The sequence below is a fragment of the Lagopus leucura genome, unplaced genomic scaffold, assembly GCF_019238085.1.
Source record: "Lagopus leucura isolate 7727_CA_CO unplaced genomic scaffold, USGS_WTPT01 Super-Scaffold_100004, whole genome shotgun sequence".
In the NCBI taxonomy this organism is placed as follows: Eukaryota; Metazoa; Chordata; class Aves; order Galliformes; family Phasianidae; genus Lagopus; species Lagopus leucura.
Window position 1 is genome coordinate 17,141,290 of NW_024962264.1, and position 24,990 is coordinate 17,166,279.

The 24,990-nt window shown below is 38.9% G+C and overlaps 1 protein-coding gene across 3 annotated transcripts in view; it reads left to right on the forward strand.

The window, feature by feature from the left end:
* GRID2 (glutamate ionotropic receptor delta type subunit 2) overlaps nucleotides 1–24,990 on the forward strand; it is a 685,707-nt gene that overhangs the window by 597,216 nt on the left and 63,501 nt on the right. For all 3 annotated transcript variants that reach the window (XR_006178913.1, XR_006178914.1, XM_042871543.1), the window contains exon 13: nucleotides 2,729–2,924. Coding sequence is in view for 1 of the 3 variants with exons in the window: in XM_042871543.1 (XP_042727477.1) it covers nucleotides 2,729–2,924 (196 nt within the window). In the remaining 2 variants the exon portion in view is untranslated. The remainder of the gene's footprint in view (nucleotides 1–2,728; nucleotides 2,925–24,990) is intronic.

Here is a 24,990-nt window from a genome sequence, read left to right on the forward strand (position 1 = left end):
TAGGAACTGCTTGTATTTCTTGAACTGAGGAGCCTGGTACTTTACGTGGTATTCCATGTACAGCCTCACCAGTGTACAGTAGAGAGGGAGGATAACCTCCCTCATCCTGCTGCTGGCCATGATCCTTTTAGTGAATGCCAGAATAGCCCTGATTGGTTGCAGAAGCACACTGCTGGCTCATGGCCAGCCTGTTCGCTACCCAGACAACTACGTCCTTCTCTGCAGAGCTCCTTTCCCTAACCTGTACCGATGCATGCAATTATTCCTCCCTGGGTGTGAGATTCTACTTTTGCCCTTGCAGAACCTTCTAATGTTCCTCTCCTCCCAACCTCCGGGTCTCACTGAATGGCAGCACAGCCTTTTAGTCTGTCAGCCACTCCTCCTAGCTTTGTACCTTCAGCCATTTGATTTTTCCGCATTGCCAGGCCTAATAACATAAATTAGATATAACGATATTTTGGGAGACAGTACTGAATGCTGGCTAAACTTAAGGTAATTTGCAGCCATTGTGCTGGTCTTGTCCACAAACTCAGTCATTTTATTAAAGGAGAGAGCAATCCAGTTGGTTAAGCCTGAGTAAGCCCTAGTAAACCTGTGTCAGCTTTTTTTCCTGCATATGCTTAGAAACGTGCTTCAAGAGAACCTCACTCCATGTTGGTTGGAAATTGAATCAAGGCTGAGCTTAGTTCCCTAAATCACACTTTTGATCATTTTTGAAGACGGTCTGGTTATGTCCTTTTTCCAAGATGAGGGGGATGGATCTCCCTCAGTCTCAATTGCATTTTTAAGGTGATAGTGAGCAGTCTTGCAAGAAATAAGGTCTGCTCTCCCAGTGCACTTTGTGAAACCGCTCAGGTCCCATGGACTTCTATGTCAAGTGCTCCCAAGCAATCCCTACCTAAATTCCTTCCTTCTTACCTGTCCATACTTCCCCCTTCTTTATATTGTCTGATGAAGACCTCTTAAAATCTTTTGATTTTTTTCTAGTAATTTTTAAGATGAATGTTGTTTTCCCTGAAGAAACCTACCTAATGACTATCTTTAAATTTTATTTGTTTTGTTTTCATCTATTTGTCTAGTGTTTTGTTTATGAGTAAATTTGTCTGCTAGCAAATAATTTAGGAATCTCCTGACACATTAGACTACTGTAGTCTCCCATTTTTGTTTTTTTTTTTTCTTTTCATCAGAAAAGGGCAAATCTCAGTTATGTAGTAGGAGACCAATATGCTCAGCTTCAGTAAAAGCCTCATCTCACAGCTGTTTTGATCTCATTTGATAATCCTGTACGTGTACTGGTTCTTTACCATTTTCCTATTGCTTGTGTTCTTGAAGAGGAATGCCCTCTTGTTGGAGACAGAGGAGAGGATTTTAGATTTTTTAAATAGATTTTTAATTTTTTTAATTTATCCCTTTCTCATATTTGCTATATGTTATCTATTAAGAATTTACCTCTTGTTCAATGCTTTTCTTTGCCTATATATCTGAATTTCAAAGGATTTCTCTTTGACTCAGCGAACCTCTAAAACCTTTCCATTGGTCTCTATTGATTTCTTCCTTCTTTTCTTCCTTTCTGTTGTGCTCAGTGGTGTACATATCCTTCAAGATGTGTTGTCTTTGGTGTCATTTCTGGGACACTTAAGAATTCATATTTTTTCTCCTATGCAATATCCTTTTTCTAGCCTCTGAATTTACTTGTTTCAAAAATGCATCTTGGATTTTAATGAATTTCCTACCATTGACTTTGCATTTTCTGCATCTGCAAAGAGCTTTTACAATTTGCTATAACTTGCTTTAAGACAGCACTCACATCCTTGATTTGTCTTTAGGTGTCATCCATTAGATTTGTGCAGTTTATACAAAGTTAGTTTGTACCAGGAAAGCTGTAATGGATTTTAGGCACTAGATTGTACTGTAATAGTTATTTTGAAATGCCATTTAAGAAACAAAGGTATGGGAGAGTAATTCTGTACGACAGAAAAATAAAGGCCAGGAGGTAAGGAGACTTAAAAGACTGTAAAGATATATAAATATATATATATATATATATATAGATAGATAGATAGATAGATAAAAGACTGTAAAGATATATAAAGTGCAAAGCAAGGTTGACAAAGTTGTATTTGAGGTGTTTTAGAAGCTTCTAAACTGGTTAATATTTTTCTGTTTGTAGGGAAAAAATGAGACTACATAATATGTAAAGTAGTGCAAATCTATCAGAGTAACGTGAACCACAATAGAGAGGCATTTCATGAAACTGTAGGAGAAATCATCTCATTGCTGAAAATTGTATAGGATGCAATCTGCTCTGTGTGGCGGGTGCATTGTTCAGCACAGGAATTGCACCAAAAAGCTCTTCTTTGCCACATGAACTGGTAGCTCAGAAAGCTGTTTTTGGTGAGTGTAGCCGTTAAGAGAATTTAACACAGTTAATCTGCTACGTTTGGCTGGAGAGACTGCAACACTTCTTTCTCCCCTTTGCCCCTGTTGTTCTCTTTTCACTCATTTTCATTTTTTCCACCCCTTCCTTTCATTTCATATTCCTTTTTGTATTTTTAAAGCACAAAAATGCTCAGACTCAGGTCGTCTTTAAAAAAAAAAAAAAGAAAAAGAAAGAAACTGGCTTCACAGCCATTTTTTTTATACATTGCCTTTTTCTTGCCTGCAGTATCTTTCTGTTGAAAACGTAGCTTTAAGTCTCCTATGTTTCTTTTCTGTACCAACAATTAAGGTCTCTCCAGGATCTCTCAAGGCAGACGGATATTCCTTATGGCACTGTCTTGGACTCTGCAGTCTATGAACACGTTCGAGTGAAAGGGATGAATCCTTTTGAGAGGGACAGCATGTATTCCCAAATGTGGCGGATGATTAACAGAAGTAACGGTTCAGAGAACAATGTCTTGGAGTCGACTGCAGGCATTCAGAAGGTATTGTTGTGACTTGCTTCTTCTTTTCATTTGGAGACTCACTTGTAAACACCAGGTTTGCTTAGTTGTTGCTTTTAACTGTTAGGGGTGAACTGGCATCCAGATAATGATTATGCCCTGTACCAATTTTTGCAAGCCCATTGTATCAGCCTAGAGGATTTGGACTTCTCAGTGAGGTAACTTGTTTTCAACTAAGTTTTAAAATGTAAGTACTTAGAGTGTTCGCTCTGAAAAGGATTTATAGGTAGGAGAGATGAAAGCATTTGTCAGGATGCAAAATGAGTATAGGATCACTGGACTGCTAATGCCAGAAGATGCATGGCAATGTACTGTACAAAGTTCAAAGCACTTTTGATACAAGACATTGATTAACTTCTGTACGCTTCCAACACTGAAAATCTTGATTTTCTGTTAAGTCTGAATCGCGTATGTTTCAAGAGAGGAGGGTAGAACAAAATGATCAACAAATTTTATAATGCTTTTAACTGAGGAAACATAATTTGAGTCAATCTTTGTGGGAACATTGGTGAATGTAACGTTTCCCTCCCTTGCTTTCAATTAACAGCTAGGGCATTTATAAGAACAGTAGTTCATGAAGCAGGTCAGTGTAAGTGAATAGTGGTTAATGGGTGTCAAAGTATAAACTTTTATCCCTACCATTATGTCTTCCCATTAAGTTTTAAAATCAAACTTGTCAATACTGTGTTTTGCAGATTTTATTTTAAATTTGAAAATGTGTTGATTATTCAGGACAAATATCCATGAAGTTGTACTTTATCTAAAGTTTGATTTAAAGACTTCTAAAAACAGGAGCAAACCCCGTGTTTCATTTTCACTGGAATCCATTTGCCAGGGCAACATGTAATTTCTGTGTTTTGACACAACACAAACACTCAAAAGGAAATGCTATGTTCAAAAGAATGATTGAAACACTGTTTATCTCTTGGTAATAAAGGAACCACAAAGGAACAAAGGTGGTTTGGAGTTTTAACAATCATTAGTTCACTCTGTATAACTGGTATCATATTTTCTGGTGTGAAGGACAAAATGATATGAGTGAGTGGGGAGTTGCGCTTTTGAAACTCCTTTAGAAAAAGGCGTAAGCTGAGAAAACAAGAAAAAAAAAAGACAACAGTCTGAAGATTTGTTGGCTGGATAAAATTGCTTTTTTTTTTTTTTTTTAAGAATACACATTTTAGCTCAGTTTACAAAGAACTGGTAGAGATAGGGTTTTCCTCTTGTATTATAAGAACTTCCTGGTTTCCTTCCCAGATTACACTGGAGGGTTCAGGAGAATCAAAAACCAGAGCACACTTAGCATAGCACTCAATACAGTCAGCAGTGTGTTGACAAATTGCTTTTACCTGGAAAAACAACAGATGTGTCATACTGGAAAGTAATTCTGGATTATAATCTTTGATTTCTAATTCCTGGAAATGTGGCAGTTGCTGTCTTAAAACCTACACCATCAAAACTGTCTGGGTTTTGTTGGGTTCCCATTTTTCTGCTTCCCAAGAATAAACACTTGCAAGTGATGTCAAACAACCAAACTGCAGTATGTGAGCAAGCCAGACACACTCCAATTTTAAAATACCTAAGGGCTTGATTCCAAAGAATATACATATCCACCTATGCGTGTGCATTTTCTCTCCTCCTTTTCCCTTACAGAAAGAACAGAGATAAAGGTTATCCGCCAACTGCTGTTCACATGAAAGCTTTTGGGAGATCATATTTGGATTGCTCAGGAAGAAAGTTCTGTTGATTTACAAGCAAACACAAGAAATACAACTGAAGCTGTCCCTTTCAGGAATCATTTGAGATACTTCTCCTTCAGCTGGAAGATGAATGTGATGATAAAAGCTTCTCTTAGGCATGGGAAATTAGAGTAGAGTGGAATGGAACAGTTAGGTTGAAAGGGACTTTGAAAGATTACCTAGTGCAACTACCCATCCTCTTCAGGGCTAACCAACAGTTAAAACTGTGTTACTGAAGGCATTATACAAGTGACTCTCAAATGCTGCCAGGCATGGGGCATCAACCATCTCCCTAGGAAGCCTGTTCCAGTGCTTGACCAGCTTTATGGGTGGTATCCTTTACAAAAGTTAATTGATGAAAGGCAGGGACTATGATCTGTGGAATAGCTTGAAAGACAACATTTTATAGGAAGGAATCGGTGGGTCCTCTCTGCTTGTATATATACTTTGTAATGCTTTTTGGAGCTTCGAATGAATTTAACAGGCTGCACTGGGGCCACTAACACAACCAGATTATAGTTCTGGACAAAACGAACCACTGGGTGTCCCTTTGTGCTTTGTTAACCAATATGAAAGCATTGCATAACAGTGGGATGTCCAGGCCCTGCTGCACTCTCTCTGAAGTGAACAGAGTTTGCAAGTACCCATCACAAGATGACATGTTTAGACAGTCAGGCATCAGGATATTGAAAAGGCTTAACCAAGCATTTTTTTAATATCTTCAAATCCCACTGTTTTATCTCATTTCTGTTCTTCAAATATTTGGAGGAAAGTAGCAGTAGAATGTATCTTTAAACAGGAGGAGGGGGATCAAATGCTGATGTATTCAGTGTATTATTTCTTGCTCAGCAAGAAGGTGCATTTGCTGGGCCAGAGACTTCATGGAGAAGTTGGTGCCTGTGAGAGCAAGTTGTAGTCACCTGTGCAAGTGAGAGCAAGTTGTAGCCCAATGACAATGATTATACAATCCCATTTTGCAACGGAATGTCTGCAGCATTGACTTGTTTTTCCTGGTGGGAGGGTAAGGCAGGGAAGAAAAAAAGGATGGGAAAATTGTGCTAATTTAAGTTTCTGATGTTTGATATATATTGCTTCTGTCCTCATAAATGAAATGCATACACATCATTGAGCATCCACGTGAACAGCAGTTTACACATGTATATCAGGTCCTGTTAGACAGCAGCTGGTTGGATTTACCTTGAAAGGACAGCAGTTTTGAATACCTCAAACTGGAGAAAGCCTGAAGAGTACAGGCACTTTTCTGATTTCTGTAGGTTATTGTCTCTTCTTTTCTCAAAGGAAAACAAAAAGCAGTTGAAGATCTATATCAGAGCAAGAGAAGCATTCAGCTGTTGGCCTTCCTGCTTTGTGAAATCAAAACAGTTGGAGAGTTATCTGTATTCCTGTATATGCTTGGATTATTCCAGAATAGTCACTTTTGTCTCCTTTTATTTTTTTCCTTTATTATTCCTAAGTATTTCATGTATCTCAAATTGATTTCCCTTTTTTTTTTGCATAGGTTATGAAATATACATCCCGTTCCGTCAAAGGAATCTCGATTTTCAGGGAAGTTATTTATTCAGAGGGGATTTACCAAGGCCTAAGTCATGCCTGCTTAAACATTCATTGAGGACTCCAAGAAAATCATTTAGGCTTAAACATATCACATTACATACCTCTTTATGTCTTCTTAAAAAGCACATTACCCTGCTTAATCCTTTACAAGCACCACAGGCTTTCCTATCCTTGGAACTATTCCCATTTAAAATATAATGAAGTGCTTCCATTGTGCCCCTGTCTGCTCTTTCTTCCCTAGAGTATAATAGTGCCTAATGCCCTATCCTTCCCACCTCATTCCTCTGAACAAGACACTGTAGCCTACAGCCTCTCCCGTTTTTCTCAGCAGTATAAAGTGGAAAATTCCTCTCCCAGGCTACATAGGCAGAATCAAAATGCATTTGTAACCTCAGTCTGTTTAACTCTGTGTGCAAAATATGTAGCTTGTAGGAAACTTGAGGATGACTGCCAGGATAATTAATGTTTTTTGGATGGTGCAATACAAGAAACTCATTTTACTCTCTCAATTCCAGTGCATTCATATTTCCTCCCTAAAACTGATCACAATATCAAAAGAAATTTAGTCTTGATATTTTCATTTTCCTGTCATTTTACCTGTATTGGAAACATGCGAACAATTGCTGAGGCTTTTCATTTTTCCAGGATGACAGTTTTACATTCCTGAGAATATTCTTAACAGTAATAACATTATTGTTTAAACTACTTATGAATAGGCCATAACAAAGCTTTTCTGAGGTGATTTTTCTGGGGAGGAAATGAGTAATAATAATTTGCATATCTGTGCTAGAACAAATTATCAATGACTGGGACATAGTTATTCTTCCTTTGCAACAGTAATGGCATCTGTTGATGGGGCAGAAAACTCCTAAAGTAGGTAATTAATCTGATTTATTTACCAACTTGCCATTGAAATTGTCATTCTGGTAGCAGATGCGCTCATTATATTACAGAGAGACCTAGTTAATATTTTCAAGTCCGATGTTATAGACATCTCTGACAATGCAGCTAGCCAGTAAAAGAACATCAAAAACAGGAGATAGCCAAGCAGACTTTTTAGATATTGAACCCATACTGTAGTTCTGTAGTGGAACAAATAAGAAATGAAAAAGGCAAGAGCACATAAAAATGCTGGTACTGCACTCCAATCTCCTGTATGTTTTCTCTCCAAAGGGATCAGCTGCATTGCGAAGTTTTGGGTTAGGAAACTAATTATCAACTCATATGCTGGTTTCTCTCTGCCTCTGGAGGTGATTCTTCTTGGACAGATGAGATGTTCTGTTGCTTCTGCACCAGTAATAATGTTCAGGAGTATCCTTAAGACATTGATGTTTCAGTCCCTCAGCTGAGGGTGCAATGTATTTATTTTGCAATTGCCTTTTCCCTTATGGTCTGTGGTTTGGAGCTGACAGGTGCTTAGGGGTACCAAACTCACCTGCCATCCTTGCTTTGATTGGTCACAGATGGTCTGTCTCTGTCTTATTTGTGGTATTGCAGCCTCTTCCTGGAAAGCAAGTCTCAACTCCAAGTCTGAGCCCAATTTACCATCAGCGTGCTGTTAATAATGACAGGACGAATGCACGATCCTCTGGCACTGTAATGTTCAAAGTACCACAGTTTGTCAGTGTGTCAGTTTAAGGTGGGAGTGGGTTATATTTCCTTGCAAAGCACTTTTCTAACAAGCTTATCACAACTTGCTTAAGCCTAAAGAACAACCAGCCTGGAGAATGATTTTCTTCTGCAATCCTGTGTATCTTTGCTTTTGTATCTAGTGCTAAAACAAAAAAACAACAGTGAAAAAAATGCAGATTACTAAATATCTGGCCAGAAAGCACTGAAAATGTAGTATGATCTTACCTTCAGGTGTTATCAAAAGGCTGTTAGATATCTGAATTAGCCTGGGATCAGGGTGTTTGAGATGTTTAATAACTGAACTGTGATGGTTAACAGAGCACAAGGAAGATTCTGGATTTAGTTTCAAAAGTGAAATGTAAAGCTTCTCGTTGCCTCATTTTATCAGTATTTAAGGTGGGCTCAGCAAAAGGCTTCCTCTACCTCATGAATATTCCAAAACATATTCCAAAGTTTGATCTAACTTGGACTTTCTAGTGATTTTTATCTGGAGTAGAATACCTGTGGAAGTTCTTATTTTATGCAGTTTGGCTTTATTCCATTCACAATTTAAGGCAAAATTTGAGTCAGTCTGCATATCAAAAAATAGATCTGCACACATGTATCCATCCAACAACCAAGCCAGCGAGTGCTGTATTCCTTTCATCTCTAAAATTTCCTGAAAACTTGATGTTAGTTCACCTTCTGTTTCATCTTATGTGCTCCCAAATGTACTTTCCACCTTGTGCTCTCACCACAATTCCATCCAAGTTACTAATGACCTCTGTTTAAATTTCAATCTGCAAATCCCTGCCAGTCCTTTTAGCAGTCTCAGATGTCACTAAGAGGCATCCTGCTGTGGTGACAGGCCGTTCTCCCATCCATGACTGTCTTTGCTTGCTCTCCCTCTTAGTCCTCTCTTATTTTGGAGAATATTTGAGATCTGTTCAGTTTCTGTGGGCCATGCTATTCCTGAGACCATAGTATTTTCTATCTGTAACTCATCCCTGGGGATTCTCAAACCAAAGGAAGTCAGCTGGTAACTCCAAAACCTTGCAGTTCTGTTTTTCCTGTTTGAAACTGACCTCTTTGTATCTGAAATTAAACATGTGCGCTTTGCTCTAATGTCTTTCATGGGTGTCTCACTTTAGTTCAATATAAATAAATCCTATAGTAGCTAGCTTTATATCTTCCATCTGGTTTTACTTTCCATTTTCTTTCTTGTGGCTTTTTCTTGCCCAGGTTTATATTCTGATGTCAGTCATTATCAGTTTATCTCTTGTCTTAATTCTTGTATACAAATGTGTGTAAGTTTTGCTAGTTTACCCTTCATAAGATACAATTTAGCCATACAACCTCCAGTTCTGGAATATAGCAATTTTTAGCAGATTTCTCTGAACTTTACACTGCGCTTAGTTCTACTGAAAATGCTCCTGCATGCACACCCCCCAACCCCCCCCCCCCATTCAAAACAAAAAAAAGAGGGTGCCTGTATTGCCTTTCAAGGCCCCTCACAGTCAGTTGGCACTCCACTTGTAGTTTTCATATTTCTGAACAGAAAAATCATTATTGTGAGTTTCCAGTGCAAGAGTGCAACTCCTTTCTCTTTTAACCATATTTCTGCATTCTCCAAGGGAGAAGTTTTCCCTCCAGGCAGTCATCTTCTCTAAATGCCTTCATGTTCTCCTTTATTCTTGCACTAAGAAAAGTCTTGACAACTAGGTCTCTAGTGTACTATGACCACAGCCTATCCACTGAGCCACTCTGTTTTGTTGTTACTCTCTGCTCTTTCCCTTCATTTAGTTTACTTTATAACTGCCAAATAAGAAGAGACAGAATTAATGCTATAGCAATCTAAATACTATCATAGATATGATGTAACTGAGGAACTACTATAACCCACAATAAACCAATTTCATGAACACACCCATTATCAGAGTGTTTGGCAAGTGCTGAATCACTACCTGAACCTCTGATTGATCACCTGAGGTGAGCAATGAGTCAGCCCTAGGAGCACAGGTGAAGCCTGGCTCCACCTCTCCTAGACCTATTTAAGAGCTGACTATCAGTGGGGAAGGATCTCTTCTGGAGATCCCCTCCCCTGGACTTCTATAGCGAGCCCAGGATACGGGAAAGCACAGGTTGCACAGGTAGATGTCCAGACAGGTTTTGAATATCTCCAGAGAAGAAGACTCAAAGAAAACATACAGCCTAACTTCAAAAGATGAGCATAGGAGCTAAAGTTTCTAACAAGTACAGTAATAAGAAGGGGGAGGAAAAATGTTTTGACTGAGCAAACAGTCCTTATTTTCTCATACTGGTACAGCTTCTTTGTTGCCAGCTACATTTTTCTCTTCGATTATCTCACTTATATATGTAATTGCATTTCAGAGACATTTTAATAATCTTGAAGTTTTCTTTTTTGCTCTCAGATGAGGCTTTGAAGACCAGGTTATTTAGGCATCCCACCCTGTTATATCCCTTCTTCTCTTTACTTTTTTCTTAAAACTTTGCTTCACTTAGGTCATCAAACTGTCATGGCTACAACAATGTTCCCACTGCATGTAACTTTGGGGGCCTAATTTAAGTGCCCAGCTTTCATTCCTAACTATTGTAGACAGACAATTTCCTTCTCTAGAGAAAGGCTGGGAGTGTCTAGGCTGGGAAGCTATTTTTCTTGGTGGCTTATTTTGTACAGTACCTATCACAATAAGATCATGTTTCGCAGCTGGAAAAGGCAATAAAAACAAAGAAAAAAACAAAGAAAAAGAATATAAGAAATGGTAAAATAATACCCCACGGAACTAATTTTGCTTGACTGTTGTAGACTACCATTCTGCAGAGAACTGAGATCAGACTTTTTCTGCTGTAAACAGAATAGCTGACAGTCCTCTGAGGGCTGGGCATGAGATGGGAGGGGCTCCCACACTTCATCCTGACAGCCAGACATCGAGTTCTTTTCACCTTAGGCTATTTCTGACCCTGTAGTCATCTTTTCACATGACAGACCAGAGGGGCGCCTTCATCTCCACTGACAAAGGTTTGTCAGTGGAGATCTCACTTGAGGTTTCTTTCGTTTAGAAGTGAACTAATGAGGATGGTGCCAAGAAAGTAAATCCTGGAGCGCATCCTGTCCTGATGGTAGGTCAACTCTGTAGAAATGTTTCTATGTCCTATCTAAGCACTGTAATCCTGACTATTTGTATGGGAACTCCTGAGTCACGGCCTGAACCACTGATTGAGCACCTGTGGAAAAGACCCTGTCAACCATGGGAGCACAGGTCAAGGCAATTCAGCTGTGTGACTGGAAGGAGTGAAGCCTGGCTGCACCTCTAGACCCTGTTTAAGGGCTGACTGCCACTAGGGAAGAATCTTTTCTTGAGATCTCTCCTTGGTGAAGCTTTCCCCTACAAACCTGGAGTCTTCTGCTATGGGTGAGCAGTCTTCTTCCCTTTCTTTATACTACCTTTCTGTGGTGGTGCTGGTCCTTCTGTTATCATCCCTTTGTTGTAATACTTTTCCTATCATATTGAACTGTCTAATTGCTATACCACCATATATCAGCGATTCCAAATTTCTGACTAACTAAGCGATGTGGGTGTTGATTGCATCTCCACTGACAAGTAATTAATGGCAGAAATGCTAAGCCCTGTTCTGAAGTGGAGGTTTTTAGGGAGTGGGAAATTTTGGAAGGGAAAGGCGGGTAAGAAATTTGACAATTAGGAAATAATTTTAAAATAAGGTTCATTTGTGGTCTGTGGTTATGAAAGCAGACCATGAGTATGTTAGAATAATGAAATTTGATTACTAACGTTTTTCTTCTGCTGAAGTTCTCTCAGGTGGCCACACTGTGTTTAATGGGGGCACTTGGGAGAAAGAGTGACTTAAACAGAGACAGATGATGAAAGTATGCTACTTTAGTTACCCCTAAGAAAGAAACTATAGTTGGGGTGTAACAGAGCAATGCTGTTGTCATACTCCATAAAAGTTTTCTGAGCGTTCCTTATGTGATGACTGTATTTACTATGTGGTAGCAGAGGAGAGGCCTAAAAGAGAAACAGCTCTCATGGGTGCTGTTACAAACCATCTCATGAATGAAATATGGGCTTTGGTGAAGTGTGCGGAACAGGAGATGTCTTTGTAGATATATTTGTTATTTTCTCAATTAAAAGCAAAACAAGATGATGTTCTCATTTCTGTTTATCAGCTGCAAATCCTGAGAAGGCTTTGAGAGAGAAACCCTTTGGGGTAGAAATGTTCTGAGGGCCGTTTTGTTGGGGAGTCATTTTGGTGTTGTTGTTGGAGCAACTTTTGTCTTGACATGGCTTCTGATGATAAAACATAAATACAATGCAGGTGATTTTTTTTTCCTAGACTATAAACTTCTACCGTTTTTTCCAACAGAAATTTACTTCTTGTGCTATTACTAAACCTATACACAATATTTTCTTAGAGTCTTCCGTTTATGACTTAGTGTTTCTAAAAAAAAAACTGTGTGACCAAAAGTCATGGAGGAGTAAGCAAGCTCTGCTGTGATGATATTAGCGCAGTGAACCTCAACTTGTGTATCTACAACTTGTGTTGGGATTTTTGAGTAGCAGTATGTTATCTCAGGTTGTATTACTGCAGGGTGACTTTCAGCTCAGCTCTTGTGGCTTTGCTTCATTAGCATCTACTGTTTTCAGAAGCAGAATGTGCTGCTTGCATGTCATTCCTCTTTCGCAAGTGGTCATTGACTTGATATAGTGGGAATTGAGATGAATGTGACATTACAAGTCCTGTAATCCTTTAGGTCTATGAGATAGCTTTTTATTTAGCAAGAAAGACTCCTTATGGAAGTTACAAGTTCCTAAGAATAGACTTTCCTGGTTTTGCCCCTCAAATGTGTGCGCTTTCTGTGCAACCTTTGAGGAAGCAAAGTTTGGGCTAAGTAAAATATAGTTCTTGAGGACTTCTCTGGTGCTTAATCCAAAGAACTTCTTGTAGCCATTTTGCTGTGGGAAGGTGACAAAGATAATTGCAATTGGGCAATTTAACCAACTACCTATTTTCTTTTGTTTCCAGACCTAATTCTGTAGACCTTTTTTCAAAATAATCAGTGGAAAATATCCATTGAATATTACTGCTTCCAGAGGAAATAGAAATATGGATCGTATTTCTTTCCTTGCTGGTGCCTCCTTTCCTCACTTATGCAAAACAAGAGACACTGCTTCTTGCTGCACTGTCTCTGGGTCTTGCCTCCCTCTCCACGGTAGAGTGGTGTGGCCATGCCCTTATCTGTTCTTTTGGAATCTTGTTATCCTAAGAGAGAAAAATCCTATAAAATGCCTGATAGAGAGGAGTAGTTGGGTGTCTGGAGGGCTCTCATGTAACTACAGGAGACATGAAAGATCTCTTATTCTGCTCCTGTGAGCTCTTATTTCTCCATTTTATCTCCATTAACTTAGTGCTTCTCCTGTAGAGGTTCTGTAATATTTCCAGGTTTGTGGATGTGAGTAGTACCCACCATACCCAAGGGTGTGTGGGAACTACAGAGACTCCAGCAACTTCAACTCATTCATTTCTTTTGAATTTTCTTGACTTTGTTTCTTCCCTCTTGCTTTTCCTTTTTTTTTTTTTTTTTTTTTTTTTTTTTTTTTCTGATTTTTGACTCCTTATTCTTTCTGTTTGGATTCCAGCTCTTACAACTCTTTCCCAGCTCTCAGAGCCTTTCTTCTTTTCCCCATCTCATCTCTCTGTATGCAGTCAGACATCGCCTTTGCTATCCCCATTCCCTCACGCTGTCTTGCTGTTTATCTCTGCAATCAGTTTTGAGATTTTCAGTTCACCATCCAACAAAGCTTTCCAAAATTCTGGCTGTCACTTTGAAGCCAGCTTCAGGCTCACAGTATGGTGGGCTGCACTGGGGACATATCATGCTCAGATCAGGGGAAATGTAGGCTCTGACTAATGATCAATAGATGGAGACAGGAGAGCACCCTTGCTTCAGGCGCAGAACTTGGTAATATATTCACTTTCTTGCTTAAATGTTTCCAGCTATCGTTTCTGTGTATTAACATATTTTAATGAAACCCAGATGCATTTTGATGCATTAGCAAATGCAAATGATGGGTTTGAATGTAAGGTTGTCTAAAGGGTACGTGCAGCAGAGAGAAAACTATGAATAGAAGCAATGAGAATAGGATATATAAAGCACCACATTTCAGCTCTAAAGCATGTCTTGGACAATGAGTCTACAAAGCAGAAATGGTGAGAGAAGTCTAAGAGGTAGCAGAGAGATGTTGGTTGATATTTGTGGAGCTGCTATAGCAATTGCTTATGAAAGAGCTTGACCTAGCAGATTTATATCATTTCTGTGAAATAACTTGTTACCAAACGAAAGCAAACAAAAATATATATATATATTCCTGAGATCAGCTAATTGCAGAAAATACATTTGTAGCAAATTGCCTGAGACATTTAATAGTCCCTCATGAAATCAATCAGAACTTTTCAATTCTAATAGTCTTAGAGCTGTAATAGAAAAGCAAAAGAAGAGATCTCAAGGAGTTTCTGTAGCTTCTCTGATACCAATTGTTTAGAATAATACTCTTAGATAAGTCAATACATTAATAAGCAAGTTTGTAGGTGATGAAACGCTAGTGAAATAGTAAGGATAGTGCAGGAAAATTAAACTGAAAGGCTCTAATAGCATACTTAGCAAAATCAGCCTTTTCTAGGAGCACCTTCCCTATGAGGAGAGACTGAGAGCTGAGGCTATTCAGCCTGCAGAAAGCTCTGGGGGGACCTTATAGCGGCCTTCCAGTACCTGAAGGGGCCTACAGGAAGGCTGGGGAGGGACTTTTTAGAAGGGCAGGTAGAGACGGAATAAAGAGAAAGTATTCCAATTATTTTGTATTTAGGCTAGAAATCAGGAAGAAATGCTTTGTTGTGACAGTGGTGAGACACAGGAACAGGTTGCCCAGGGATGCTGTGGATGCCCTTCCCTGGAAGCATTCAAGGCCAGGCTGGCTGGAGCTTTGAGCAACTTGGTCTATGTCCCTGTCTGTAGCAGGGGGTTTGGAAGTAGATCATGTAAAATGTCCCTTCCAACCCAAACCATTCTATGATTCCAGTCTCTATTGTATGTAAGAATCAAGTGTCTAACTACTGGAAGCTTTAAATAAATCAGATTGATCTTAAAGACATCCTAATCTCAAAAAAAAAAAAAAAAAAAAAGAGGAAGGTTTAAGATACCTTCTTGTGAAATACTTTGTAGAAAGGTCTTAATTTTTTTTCAAATATAAAACAGGAATTCAACATTTTATCTGAGTATTCCCCAAAATGGTGCCCATGTTTACAAACTCCAGGTCTGTGTTTCTAAATAACTGTGTGCATTTAAGCACAATTACAGGTTGTAGAGCCAGAGTGATCTCTAAGGACCAGTCTTAAAACATCTGGTCTGGGAGAGTATGAAAGCTATGCAAACTCTGCTTCTGGTTGCTCTCTAACAGTGTCTTAAATTATCAAATTACAGAGAGCTGGAATTCTTCTAGTAGAGTTCCATTTTGTAGGAATATATCAATTTCCTGTGAGGAAAATAAAAGTTTGTTTTCCGCTTAAGTGTGGAGAGAAGACATTTCAGATTTAAGGGTTCAGACTGAGTGAATGTTGCACGGTGTCCTACCAGAGTGGATTGCCAACCATGCGATTAGCTTCTATGTGTTTAAATCATACTTGTGAAAATAATATTTGGTGTTTGGGTGGCAGGGGGTTGTTTCTCTAAAGGACTGCAGGAGCACGTGGTCTGCAGCAGCGAGACTGTCAGGCTGCATTGAGCCTCTGGGCTGGGACATGAGCAGCGGCTCCTGTGGGTTTTGTTGCTCTCCAGCCTTATTCCATATGCCTCATCTGGGGTGATGTGAAATGCAAGCACACTGCTTCAGCACCCAGTAAATATTTCAGGGAGTTTCAAATCACATCCAGCAGAGCCAAATCTTTCACGCAGTTTTCCTTTCCAACATCTGGGCTCTGACATCTGCAGGGGCTCTGAAAATGTTCTGAAGAAAACTGGGACTCTGTGTGAATACTGCAGCTGTGGATGAGGCTGGGAGTGACCCAGAAGGATGTTACTGCTGATGCCTGTCCTGCCATCATCTATCTGAGCTCCTTTGGGAGTGTGCGGAGGGGCTCTTACGGCATCCACAGTACTTCCAGCTCTTCAGGTTGTACCTTGCTAGAGTCATCAATACAGCAGCACTGGTGGAGGGGCAGAGGATCAAATAGGTGAGAGAGAGAGAAAACCAGATCCCTCAGACCTTCAAGATGAGCATGTCAGTATGATGAGACAGGCAATAACAAAAGCAAATGGAAAAAGACTTTTCATTCTCCAATGTTAGCCTGGCACCATTCATAAGCAACAAAATCCTTAGAAAACCAGTGTGTTTCTTTTCTGTACCCTATATTAAGGTGCCTCCTGCTGCTGTCTCTGCCTGACCTGATTCAAGCAGCTGAGGAGACATTTCTTTTTTGAGTGGTTTTCGGGGGAAGTAAGTGTAGATGGAGTGAACTTTTCTGCCAGCAGGTTAAAAATTTAGAAGTAACAGTATGGCATCGAGGAAGGTATCCTAGATTTGTAAACTGGCTGTCTGAAACTGAAAATGAAGCTAGGAATCTTCCATTAAATTAGCAGAATCTTTCTTTGGACTAAAGAGTGATGATATTTTTTTCCACTGTTTTTACTATTTTTTTTTTCCTCTCCAGTTAAATTGCCAGCAGGCAATTCTGTATTTGAGTTAGGTGGCAGTTGTCTGGTTTGAACATGTGATTGGCAGTAATTCAGTGTCTTTTTAATAGCTAAGATAAGGGAGGAGAGGATTCAAGTGCCACGTGGAGTGTTTTAAGAAGCCTTTTAACCAGACTGTAATCACATTTCATTCTCCTATTGGTTTGCATAAAATGCCCGATCCAAACAGACAGCACGACTCCTGTGCTGGGATCACAGTGGCAAGAAAGAGCTGTTTACCATTCCTGACTCCAAAGATCTCCTGCTGCACAGAGGCTGATTGGTGTTTGTGGCAGTTTGCAGAATTAGTAGTTAAAGCAGACCCCATTCCCTCCTGAATATAACACATGGAGGGGTATAACTAACGGAATGGAGCATGTGGAAAATACTGTGTGTCTGTTAAAATAATAATAATAAAATATAACAACAATAATGGATTAGCAGCTGGTACTATACAAGTATGTAAGTACCAAGGGGTTCTGGTTGGAGTACCAATCACGGAGAAACTCTAGTTGTTGTATCATTCTAAGCCCAGGATAGTATTCCCCTATAATAAGTTTCTAGCAAGAGATCTTAACTTGTGAGTAAACAAATTTAGGATGTGACACCTTGCCCCATCCCTGGACGTGCTCAAGACCAGGTTGAATAGGGCCTTGGGCAGCCTGATCTCGTGGGTGGCAACCCTGCCCACAGCAGATGGGCTGAAGCTGGCTGATATTTGAGGTCCTTTCCAACCCAAGCCATTTGGGATTCTTTCACCTTCTTAAGTCCTATCCCTAACCTTGATAAAAATTTCCTAGAAACATCAATCATCAAGTATCAATCTTTACCCAGTTCTGGCTGCAGTTCATGGATATTTCTTTGTATAAGAGATGGATGGCTGGGACAGCCTTCTTGTGCTTGATCAAAGGTACTGCAGCATGCTTTGGTCCAAATCAGACTGAATTTGTCACCTGTGTAAAACACTGAAAAAAAATAATCTGTGTCCAGCAGTATGAGGAGAGGGTGTGGGCCAGCTTCCTACACTGCAGGTAGTCAGAAGATGGTGGCAGATTCAAATCAGAAAACCTATAAATTCTGTTTCATGCATGCCAGCAGTCCCAATTTTGTACGCATTGAGGAGAATGCTGAGCTGGGCTTCTCAATGGGTGCTGGTACCCGACCACCACTTTCAAGGGACTTCATTCAGTAGAGCAGAGACAGGCAGCTAGTGCTTGTTCTAATAGTGGAATTTGCCATGGAAAAAAACAAAACAAAACAAAACAAAAAAACATGTTTATGAGCCACAGTTTTTTAACAATCAAAATTTTGGCTTCAGGTGTTAAAATTTTGCTCAAGTGCTGCCTTTACATGCAAATTATTATGTAAATCTCTCTTGGAGACCCAAATATTGCTAAGGAAAATGTTTAAATGTTGCAGTTCATAGCATAGTCAGGAAAAATACTGTTGGTGCACATTAAGCAAGTAACAATAAAGGCAGGAATAATTTCTCACACAAGGAGATGTGAGCATAAGTAAATGAATGTCTGCAAAATGCTTTTAGTCCTTTAGATGATGCTATTATTAAAATGAGTGTCTGGGCTTATGCTATAGTTGTGCTAAAAGCTAAATGAAGGAGATGGTTTTCTTTAAACAGCATCTTATTCTTGATTAGCTTGAATATTAAATGCTTTTGGATGTAATGAAGTGAGCAGCAGATGGAAAACAGAGCAGGGAAACAAAAAAAAAATTGAGTATGATATGAGATCATGGAAGGGAATCAAAGTAGACATACATGAAATTAATTCAAAAGAGCTCATACTGAAATTCTGGCTGAAGTAATATATAGCACTTATTTGGAAATGACAGAGGTTGAAGAAAATACTCAAGGTGGTATTTTTTTCTTTCCAGAGATGCCAATTATAATCTCAATTTAGAGAACTGTACATTTGAATATGCCTTCATTCTTTGGTTTAGAGAGTATCCCTGCTTTATCAGATTGGATTGCATTTCTGCAAAAGGAAGTAGACTCAGTAGTAAACCACAGCTCTGTATTTGCATCTACCGATTTGAAAGCTGACTTGACTATTCCAGTCTTGGTCAGCTAAATAATGTAAAGGGGAAACCTTGACAGACCAAGAGTTATTTTACTATTTGGGGACATCAGATCCATTCCTAGTCAAATGGAGGAAAAAAATATATTTTTTTGAACTTTATTCTGAAAATAAACCCACTCTAAAAATAAAACTCCAGTGGAGTTTTCTACGTCCTGGAGTGTATTATATGTTTTTTGATAAATACAGTGTCAAATTCTATTGTATCTTTCCATGATTTATTCTGCAGACATCCAAAAACACTTTCAGCATTTTGGGTATTATTACTCAATAAAATCTATAAGCTGTGAGGTGTTTCTAACACCCTGTGACAAGTTTTATGTACATTGTGTGATTGTGGTTCTGATTTAATCTGTGTCATATGATACTCATTCTGCTGCTTTTTTATTTTTATTATGCTCTTGTTGTATTTTATGTCTCTGCAGGTCTGTTTTATTTCTCAGTTCATTCAGCTAGAATGTCGTTAGGCCTATTCCAGTCTGATCGTTTAGCCCATGTAGATACAAAGTCCACTGAACTACTCATTCAGTATCTTCCAAACACGGATGCCTGTTCTGGGTCTTAGATTTCTACTGAACCTGCACGTTTGAGCTCTAAATATTTTGAAAGATGACTAAGAATAACTGTAACTTAGAAGTCAAAAGAGATGAGGGAAATATGGTTTTTATCATGTTCAGGTACCCTAAAATATTCTCTTCCTATGTGTCATCCATTGAGAGGATGTGTTTCCATAGCACTATATTCTCTCTGCTTTCTTGTATCCATCTTGTGAACTGAACTTTTTCATAACATAATGTGAATGAGACAGCAACCAAATGCTACACTGGATTTGATGTAGAAGTCCATCAGTAGGAAATATGCCTTCCATTCGTGTCTGAAGGGATCATATTTTCAGAACAACAACCCATATGTGTGCAATTGCATTGCATATGATGTTAATGTAACCGAACAGAGAAAGGACATATATCTGTGCACAAATACTGCACAGCTGTTTGTCTGGGTATGTGTGCAGACCCTGCCATTCCCCCGTACACTGTAGCTGTGCCCATAGATGCACACACAGCTGCTTCTCCAGAAAATTTGGGCAAGAATTCAGCGCCAATTTTTGAGAAGCTATGTACCACCCTGTAATATTTCACTCAAAAGTGAAGATGAATATTCTTGCTTTCTATTTAGAAATTAGTACCAAAGGAAAGAAAAGTATGCCAATACAATAGACCTGGTCAAGAAACTATCTAATGCACTTAAGAAAGATACATAGCAGTGACCAAGATTAGCTGAGCGCTTTGCTCTCCGTGCTAGACATGCAGAACCCTGATTTGCAACAATAGTCAGCCTGCATATACCAAAGAAATCTCATCTTATGTTCCTAATTCTACACAAAGTTCTTCTTTATTCTAAGAGGGCAAATCACCTTGTTGCATTGTATCATAGCAATTTAAATTGAAAATTCCTGTACCATCACTTTTTTCATTCCTTTAATATTTTCAGTGCACCTATTTCATTGATTGAAGATGCTTTTTTTTTTTTTTTTTTTTTTTTTTTTTTTACTGCAGTAGGAAAAACTATTAGGACTTAACCCAATGGTATTGGATATTTTTAAAAGCACACTAAGGGCACACAGTATACATATCAAGCTCAAATGAAGAAAACAAGTAAGACTGTTTGACTAATTGCATTACATTTAATGTAATTCCTCTCGTTTGTGATCTGATAAGATTTCAGAACAGATTGTGTCTGAGTTTGAATTTGCAAGGTTCAGGTGCAATGTAAGCTCTCGTCATCATGGCAACTAGATCTTCCTACGCAAAATCTAGAGTGAAGCAGGAAAAACAATTACTTATTATATTACTTGATCTTATTTATATGTTTATATTTTTTTAAAGATGCCTGCAAACAAGATCAAGTGAACTAGAGCTGTCATTTTTGTTTGTTTTGCACTGGGATATTACAATAACTGAAATTGCAAGATTTTTTTTTTTTTTTTTTTACAAAACATCATTATTCATGCATCCAGAAGCTCTAGAATTGCCAACATCCCCTTGTAGGATATTTTCTTGCTAAATTTATAAGTTTTGATCAAAATGTTTTCTCCTTTTGAAATGTTACTTCACTGCAATGAAAATAAGGCAGTTTGGGATCAAGCTTTTCAAACAAGCAAGTCCCCACTGGAGCATATTTTATTTTCCATCTGAAATTTTCCAGTATTTCCCTGTAACTCTGAATCTTGGAAATTCTTGTGGAAAAACAAACAAACAAAAAACAACCTGTTTTCTGTCCAGCTCCATTTATCATTTTCATCATTGCTTAACTTACCTCTCTGAGTTTGTGCCAGGTGTACTGCCTAGGAATTTTTGTTGATTGCGCTTTCAGGACAGTGAAGGGATTAGAAATCATTCTTTAAAAATATCTGTCCTGAATAAATTATCCAGTAGAGTAAGGGAATTAGTGATTTTTTTTTATTATTTTTTTTTTTCGGTTCTGTCAGAGGTAAGTTCTTATTTGGTGTCTCACCACCTATCATGTATGGGCAGGTCAGGATGAATTAGAGACAGATAAAATAGGAGTCTGTGTCTTGCACTTTGTGCGCAGTGTTGTAGCCTTGAATAAGAAGAGGTGACTGCTCAGAGATGAGCAAAGTTGCATATACTTTCAGGAACAGGCTGTAAGCATTTTGATGCTGCACTGCTAGTCCTCCTGCAACTTCTGCTGCTGCCTGTGGGCCCTGGTATGCAAAAGAAAATGAAAACTTTAGCCTAGATTTGACTAATTTTCTTTCCTCTAGGTTCAGTGTCTTTTGTGAGGACTAAAATGCACTCGGAGGGATTCTCTAAAGAGCTAACAAGCCTGTGTTGGCACAGTGGGCTGGCATCAGGAAACCTTATCAAAAAACGAAGGCTAAGATGGTTTAGAAAACAAGATAGGTAGGAGATTACCTTGTGTGACTCAAGGACTGTCTCAAATCCAACTATCACTCTGAATATGGGAGAGCTCTTGTTCAAGTAATGCAAAAACCTAAAGATTACGTCAGATTCTTTAAAGCAAGTTTCTAAAAAGAAACTTTTTTTCCTCAAGTAAGCTTTCACTTCAGGATTTTTCAGTAATATAGGTGGTTTTGCAAAGAACTTTATTGTGCTTGAAGTACTTTTTCAGCTAAGAATGGTGTTGATGAGTAATTTCTTTTGTGTGTGGTTTTTTTACTTTGCGGTTGGCATTGAATAAGTATTTCTTTGGATAAGAAATCATGTCTAAGAATTGCAGTTATATGGATTCTGCTTCCATTCTAAAGCATAGCAGAACCAAGTGTGGGACAAAAGCTAGCATTGTACAGGACTGAATTAATTTGAAGAGGGATGCTGTTTCTCTAAATTCATCTATGCTTGGCTTTTTTCTTATACGCTAACCTACAGAATTTTACTTTTTCACCTAAACGAAGAGGTTTAAAATGTGGGAGTGTACACAGATAAGTGTTCTTTCACTGTAGATTAGCTGCCCCAAAAATATGAATACATCAAGAAGTCACCTTAGTAAGCTTGTCTCATTAATGAGACTGCCACGTGGTTTCCACAGGTCTAAGTATTTGAGGTACCTGAAATGGTTTTGTTGCAGTTCTGCATATGACCTTGTTGTGCAATGGAAAGCGCAACAGTAACAGTGGAGTAGCAAGATCCGAAGCTGCAGCAAGTGAGGATTTGCTCAAATGCAAATGCTGTGAGCAAAGAAATAAGGGAAAACAAACTACTTACCTTCAGAAGGCCTCAGGTATGCAGGGATCTCCAGCAAGAAACCCCGTGTGGGAAGGGGTGGATCCTGGCTCCACTACTGCATGCACCTGGGCACCCCTGGGCTGGCCCTGCCTTCCCACCAGGTACTTAACTGCCTGACTTAGCATTTCTGCTACAGAACTTCAGTGGTGATACAGTTAAAATAGTCTCCAGTAATACTCATAGCACTGATTTGTCATGAAGTAAATGAGAAGGTGATAACAAAAGAAATAGGTTCCTTACTTCTGAAAGGCCTGCCTGGCTGGTTCTTTATTTTCTGTGTTTTTTCCCTGTTTCCCTTCCATCTGAAATTACCAGCAGCTGTAATGATCCTGTGGTTCAGCTTCATGTCAATGACCAGTGTGACCAGATGCCTTTCTAGTGCTCTGCTGTGATTACCTGGGCAAGATTTGACTCCATTCTCCCACTGCACTCAGAAACTGTACCTTTGCCCTCCACTCTGTTTTGCTCCAGTTATTAACTTTCAGGTGCAGGGGCAAAAGGTGACTGCATTAAGCACGGGAAAAGCTGTCTAACACAAAGGCTCCCTCTCATCACAGCACTCTCATGCCTCAGTAATTCTTCCAACTCCAGATCAGTTATTCTAGGTCTAACAAAAGTACGTGCGATTGTGAGGCTTTTCTCGAGTAGTTGGTGGCAGCTTGCATGAAAGGAATCAATGCTTCTCTTGATGAACTTTTATCTGGAGCAAATAGCTGTGCCATTGAAACTGAGATGCCAATGTAATAAAAGATAAATTCATGCAGAAGAGGAGATGAGGTTGGGATTTCTAACCTCTTCTTTCTTCCCTGAGGCTCCCCAGAGGTTCATTTCCTGCTGCTGTTCACTCCTGGCTGCTAAACTCTATAATTCTTTTAGAAATGATTCGGCACTTTCCTGTCTGATGAAGTACAAAGAATAATTTTCAGTGTTTGTCAAAATGTGGTCACTGAATTTAAACATCTTTCTATGGAGCTTGCAAAATGACATCTCAAGGTTTTTTTTAAATTATTGTTATTTAATTAGTTTTATATATAGATGAAATTTTATTCTGTACTCTCCTATCGCTATGGGAATACAAAGCCATCCTGTAACCACAGAGCTAACAGGTTTGTTTTATTCCTCTCTGACTGCATGACTGCATTGTACTCAGATTATGTAGGTCAGCCACAGATGCTGTACTGCGAGAGAGTATGGGACGAGAAGCTCCAACACTGTAATTAAGAACTATGGATGGTTTAATCTGAAGAGGATTCTAAATTAGTGGATTTAGTCTTGTATAAAATTGTGATATGAGATTTTATTTCTCTGGGATCTGGGAGAGATTATCCAGATTTGTTTCTTTCAAAACAATCCAGATTGTTTGTGATCTATAAGACTTGAAATCTTTGTTCCTGAAGGAAAACAAAATACCAAACTGGAATTTCTCTGAAGGCAAAAGATTTGTCCTTTGCTTCAGCCTAACAGACAGCAACTTGATTGGCCTCTTGCAGGAGGATTATGGAGTTCAAAGTGTCTCCATTCCCCTCTGTTTTTAAAAACCTTCATTGCGGATGCCATCGAGCTATTTGGCAACATCTGGCAGCACAGAAATATAGATTTAAGCTCCTACCACAAATTTTATCTTTGCCTTTTCCCATTTCAGAGTGCAATATCCACATTATGTATATTAGCTCTCACTCATACATTTGCAAATGTTCTTTTGCTTTTGTTCCCTTTTCTTCGCTCCTCATCTAATAAGAGGCTTCACAAAGATGCTTTGTAGAATGAAGCACAGCCCTCTGCAGTCTGCAGCTACCACTTACATAAAGGAACATGTAAAAATTGTCAGAAAATATATTATTTATATATGCCAATGTCTCAAGTCCACATTGCTACGCATAGGACGAGCAGCATCTGGTGTTGTGGTTCCCCTGTGTAGTGGAATGGTCAACAGAAGAGAACAGAAAGAGAACACAGAGAGAGTGCTGCTCAAGGAGTGGGTGATGAATCAGTGTCCTTGATTGTTATTAGGTTAGAGCTGGAGCTGCTGCTGCTATGCAGGTGACAAATCTGCTGCTGTTCATGTATTCTTGGCTGAAGGGCACCTAACAACTTTATAGGCAGAGAATAGTGCACGGAGAGGAAAGATATGCCTTAGGTGCCTGCCTTACAATGAAGCTGCACGGGAGTAGCATCACTGCTTTGTAGGAACAGCGTACTCAGAAAATAGGCCCAATCAGCGTTGTCCTATCACTTTCTGGCAATACAGTTTTAATAAGTTGAATCTTAAGATTTCTCAGGCTTCAATTTTTTCTTTTTATAGAAAGTAACACATTTTAAGTATAATGAAACATTTAAGAGATCGATATGAAAAATAAGTGCCAATTCTGTTTGTCTTTCTCTTTCTTTTATATTTTTTTACCTTTGTGAGAATTTCTTCTCTCTTATTTAATTTAAAGGGGATTTGAAAATGTAGAAGAGAGATTACTGAAGAATTTAGGTCTGAAAAATTGCAGTCATTGG